At 45.0% G+C, this 5,548-nt stretch overlaps 1 protein-coding gene across 1 annotated transcript in view; it reads left to right on the top strand.

Moving 5' to 3' along the window:
* The window catches only part of LRRC74B (leucine rich repeat containing 74B), a 21,509-nt gene that overhangs the window by 13,173 nt on the left and 2,788 nt on the right, over positions 1-5,548 (top strand). Inside the window, exons 10-11 of the mRNA XM_011963803.1 lie at positions 2,290-2,433; positions 2,494-2,593. Coding sequence (XP_011819193.1) covers positions 2,290-2,433; positions 2,494-2,593 — 244 coding nt within the window. The remainder of the gene's footprint in view (positions 1-2,289; positions 2,434-2,493; positions 2,594-5,548) is intronic.

The raw sequence follows: 5,548 nt of genomic DNA, 5'->3' as shown, positions 1-5,548 counted from the left end.
GGCTAGTTTTTTGTATTTTTAGTAGTGACGGGGTTTCACTGGGTTAGCCAGGATGGTCTCGATCTCCTGACCTCGTGATCCGCCTGTCTCAGCCTCCCAAAGTGCTGGGATTACAGGCTTGAGCCACTGCGCCCGGCCGGTAAATTTTTATTTTTAATGTAGAAAAAGTGCCAGGTGAGGTGGCTCACACCTATAATCTCAGCACGTTGGGAGGCTGAGGTGGGAGGATCCCTTGAAGCCCAGAGTTCAAGACTCTCCCGGGCAACACAGCAAGATCCCCATCTCTACAAAAAGCTTTTTAAAAAGTTAGCCAGGCATGTGTCACATACCCGTAGTTTCGGGTACTCAGAAGACTGAAGCAGGAGGATCACTTGATCCCGGGAGTTTGTGGCTTCAGCGAACTATGATTGTGCCACTGTACTCCAGCCTGGGCAACAGAGCCAGACTCTGTCTCAAAAAATATAAAAAAAGAAGGAAACAAAAAAGTTGAGTTACAAATCAGTGCTGATTCTAACCCTGATTTTTTTCAACCCAGACTTGAGTCAAAGCCTTTCCAGAAATGTGTGTGTGTAGTTTCGATTATTCAGGTTTGGGACAACCGACGTCAAACATCCTTACCGTTTCCTTCTAACGGCCTGTTCTTGCCTTAACCATGTGCCTGCTGCTCTGAGAATTCCTGTCAGCCCTGGATCTGTCATTCTAAAAGAAATAGAATGACATATGGCATTATCCTACCCAAATATATACTTACTTGACACAATGTATGGTCATTATCAGAAGCCTCTAGTCTCATGGGAATGCCATAGGTTTTGGAATGAGTTCAGGCTTGGGACCAAATCCTGTGTCTATCAGTGTGGGATCCTGGACAAGATTCTGAGTCAAAGAATCATAAGCAATCAATCAATAACTAGCCTGGGCTGGGCATGATGGTTCAAGCTTATAATCCCAGGACCTCGGGAGGCCAAGGCAGGTGGATCACCTGAGGTCAGGAGTTTGAGACCACCCTGGCCAACATGGCAAAACCTGTCTTTACTAATAATACAAAAATTTGGCCAGAGTTGGTGACTCACGCCTGTAATCCCAGAACTTTGGGAGGCCGAGGCAGGCAGATCACCTGAGGTCAGGAGTTCAAGATCAGCCTGGCCAACATGGTGCAACCCTGTCTCTACTAAAAATACAAAAATTAGCCAGGCATAGTGGTATGCACTTGTAATCCCAGCTACTCGGGAGGCTGAGGCAGGAAAATCACTTGAACTCAGGAAGCGGAGGTTGCAGTGAGCCAAGATTGCACGATTGCACTCCAGCCTGGGCAACAAGAGTGAAACTCTGTGTTGTAAGCTGGATGTGGTGGTGCCCCCCTGTAACCTCAGCTACTCAGGAGGCTGAGGCAGGAGAATCGCTTGAACCAGAAAGCAGAGGTTGCAGTGAGCCGAGACCATGCCATTGCACTCCAGCCTGGGTGACAGAGCGAGACTCCGTCTCAAAAACAAATAAATAAACAAAACAAAAACACAAAGAAAAACAATTAGCCTGAATCGAATATTCTATTTTCTATTCCTTAACTGTTGTTATCTGTTATCACTAGTATAATCTGACTAGCCCAGATTTTATTCTGGGCTTTGAGGGAAATAGTTTTGAAGACTTATAGTTCAAGGAAAATCTTTCCCTGGGCTCAGACTTGTGTTTTTGTGAAATGGGGCTAACGTCTACCCCACAAGGCCATCATGAACTTCAGCTGAGATGACAGACCTGAGGGAAAGGCCTTGCACAGAGAAGGACTTAATCAGTGCCAGTTCTGTTCTAACAACCCCTTGGTTTTTTAATTGAGGAACAACATTTATGCTGAAAAATGCACAAAGATTAAGCATAGAGCTTGGAGAATTTTCACAAACGGCATAGGTGTCTATGTAACCAGCCCCCAGATCTGGAAACACAGCATAGCCGGGCATGGTGGTGGGCACCTGTAGTCCCCGCTATTCTGGAGGCTTAAGCGAGAGGATAGCTTGAGTCCAGGAGCTCAGGGATGAAGTGAGCTATGATTGAGCCACTGCACTACAGCCTGGTGACAGAGTACCATCCCATTTCTAAATAAATAAATACAGCAGGACTTTAAACGTCCCCCATTGTCCCCTTCTCTCCTGGATCTTACTAGTTTGCGGGTATGAGATTGTCATCCACAGGGGAGAAGCCGCCCGAAGGAGCTTCTCTGAGACCTTGTGTGTGTGAGTGAAAAATGGTCAAATTCTCAGATAGTAACAAAGTTCATCCTTGTAATGGGTGTCTCCTCAGGATATCCAGGTGAACGCAGAGTTTGATGGCCTTGCTAGCTCAGTGAAGGGAATTCTTCCAGAGCTCTGCATAAAGACTGGTGCTTGCAGAGTGGAGTATAAAAAGGAGTTGCTGCCAGTCTTCAGACCAGCCCTGCCAGCATCTGTCTCTAAGTGACCTTGGAGTGCGGCTTCCTCATCTCCAATCAGTTGCTTTGACCTCCAGGGTGAGGAGCTCTTTGACTCACGAGGCCTTGTTACCACTTGTGTCTGCACTGAGTCCCCACGTCAGCAGTGTGCTAAGTCCTATGGAGCTGGCTTTCACGGTGCTCACACACCTGTACTCTCCGCTGTGCCCCACGGACCCTGCACTCATCTGGGCTTTCATGTGCTCTCACTCATTCATGTCACACAAACCTCTACTAAGTACTGCACATTGACCTGGGCGAGGTATCCAAGATGCCCAAGCAAGTCCCTGCCCTCCCCATGTTCATGTTCTGGTGACCTCAGGAAACTATTAAAATATAAGGAGGGGGTACACATGTACTTTTGAGAATGCAAAGGGGCACAGCCTTTCTGGAAGGCAATATATCATTATGCACTGAGAGCCTCAAAACTGCCTGTGCCCTTTTATACAATTATTTGACTAATGTGCTTTAGAGAAATAACCAGAGATGCCTAAATAAAAGATTGGTGCCTAAAGATGCTCATGGGGCTGGGTACAGTGGCTCACACCTGTAATCCCAGCACTTTGGGAGGCCAAGGTGGGTGGATCATTGAGGTCAGGAGTTCGAGACCAGCTTGACCAACATGGTGAAACCCCAGCTCTACTAAAAATACAAAATTAGCCAGGCGTGATGGCACACACCTGTAATCCCCACTACTCGGGAGGCTGAGGCAGGAGAATCGCTTGAATCCTGGAGGTGGAGGTTGCAGTTGTCACCATTGCACTCCAGCCTGGGCAATAAGAGCACAAATCTGTCTAAAAAAAAAAAGCCCATGGAAATGCTGTTTATCATGATGAAAATCGGAAGTGTCCCCAATAACGGGATTGGCCAACTAAAATTTGGAACTCTGCAAATGTTAAAAGCCACATGCTCAAAGGACACTTAACAATTCATGAAAATGTACATGATTAATGTTAACTGAGAAAATTGGGAGGAAAAAAATCACATGGCAGCTGGGTGCAGTGGTACGTGCCTGTAGTCCCAGCCATTCAGAGGCTGAGGTAGGAGGATTGCTTGAGCTCAGGAGTTGGAGACCAACTGGGGCAATACAATAAGACCCTGTCTTTAAAATCAATCACATGGATTATCTGACAGTTCCTCAAAAGCTTAATCATATAATTACCATCTAGCCCATTAATTCCATTCCTAGGTACTTACAAGAAATGAAAACATATGTCCCCGCAAGAACTTGTGCACGAATATCCATAACAACATTATTTATAATATTCTAAGAGTAAAAATGCCCACCAGTGGATAAATACAATGTGGTATATCCATACAATGGAATATTATTTGGCAATAAAAAGGAATTGGAGGTGATAAAAATGTTCTAAAAATGTATTGTGGTGATGGCTACATAACTGCGTATTCTAAAGGGAATTGAATTATATATACTTTAAAGGAATGAACAGTATGGCATGTAAATGGCATCTCAATAAAACTGTTTCGAAAAGAAGGAAAAGTACTGAAACATGCTAAAAATTGATGAAACTAGCAAACATTATGCTAAATGAAAGAAGCCAGTCACAAGCCCACATGTTGCATGATTGCATTTATATGAAACATGCAGAGTACGCAAATCTATAGAGACAGAGAGTAGATGATAAGTTGCCTAGACGTAGAGAAATAGAGGGATTGGAGGTTGACAGCTAAAGGATATGAATTTCTTTGCAAGGGGGTGATAAAAATGTTCTAAAATTGATTGTGGTGATGTGCAACTCTATGCATATGCTAAAAACCACTCAATTTTACATTTTAAAGGGTTATTTATGTGGCATGTGAATTACATCTCAAGAAAGCTGTTGCAAAAAATATACTGGTTGAACCTAGTGGTATTAAAAAAGTATAAATATGATGCAGCTACTCTGGAGGCTGAGGCACAAGAATCACTTGAACCTGGGAGGTGGAGGTTGCAGTGAGCCGAAATTGTGTCACTGCACTTGAGCCTGGGTGACAGAGTGAGACTCTGTCTCAAAAAAAAAAAATAAATAAATGAAAGTATGAATATATACACCCAAGAAAAAAGACCAAAAAAGCCCAACTGAAATATTAATAATGTTTATCTGTAAGCTGCAGGTTTTTGGATGATTTTATGTTCTTTTTGTTTTTAGATTTTCCACACTTTTTTTTTTTTGAGGCGGAGTCTCGCTCTGTCGCCCAGGCTGAAGTGCAGTGGCGCGATCTCAGCTCACTGCAAGCTCTGCCTCCCGGGTTCACGCCATTCTCCTGCCTCAGCCTCCCGGAGTAGCTGGGACTACAGGCACTCACCACCACGCCCGGCTTTTTAGTAGAGATGGGGTTTCACCGTGTTAGCCAGGATGGTCTTGATCTCCTGACCTTGTGATCTGCCTGCCTCAGCCCCCCAAAGTGCTGGGATTACAGGCGTGAGCCACCATGCCCAGCGATTTTCCACACTTTCTACTGGGAATATGTGTTACTTTTATAATCAGAAAAACAAATACGGCAGTCACGTGGCATATCATAATGTTTTGGTCAACGACAGACGGCATATACGGCAGTGTTCCCCCAAGATTCTAATACCATATTTTTCCCATAGCTTTTCTGTGTTTAGATACACAAATCCTTACTGTACAGGTCTGTAGCCGAGGAGCAATATGCTGTACCATATGGCCTAGGTGTGCAGTAGGCTGCCCCATCTAGGCTGGTCTAAGCACACTCTATGATGTTCTCCCATCAACGAAATTGCCTGATGATGCATTTATGAGAATGTATCCTAGTCACTGCGCAATGCATACCTCTACTGCAGAGCACCGTGTGATGCAGGCTACAGCTGAGTTCTATGTATGATGTGGTTGGAGCTCTTGAGGAAGGGGAGGGCTGTGGACTGAATGGTATCCCCCTCAATATTAGATGCTGAAGCTCTAGTCCCCAGTGTGACTGTATTTGGGGCAAGAGCCTATAAGGAGATGATGAAGATTAAGTGAGGGCATAAGGGTGGGCCTTGATCCAACAGGATTAGTGTCCTTATAAGAGACCAGAGAGCGCCGGGCGTGGTGGCTCAAGCCTGTAATCCCAGCACTTTGGGAGGCCGAG

This window comes from Colobus angolensis, unplaced genomic scaffold (assembly GCF_000951035.1).
Source record: "Colobus angolensis palliatus isolate OR3802 unplaced genomic scaffold, Cang.pa_1.0 Scaffold626, whole genome shotgun sequence".
Classification (NCBI taxonomy): Eukaryota; Metazoa; Chordata; class Mammalia; order Primates; family Cercopithecidae; genus Colobus; species Colobus angolensis.
The sequence above is the reverse complement of the archived record's forward strand: the minus strand, read 5'-3'. Positions and strand labels throughout refer to the sequence as shown.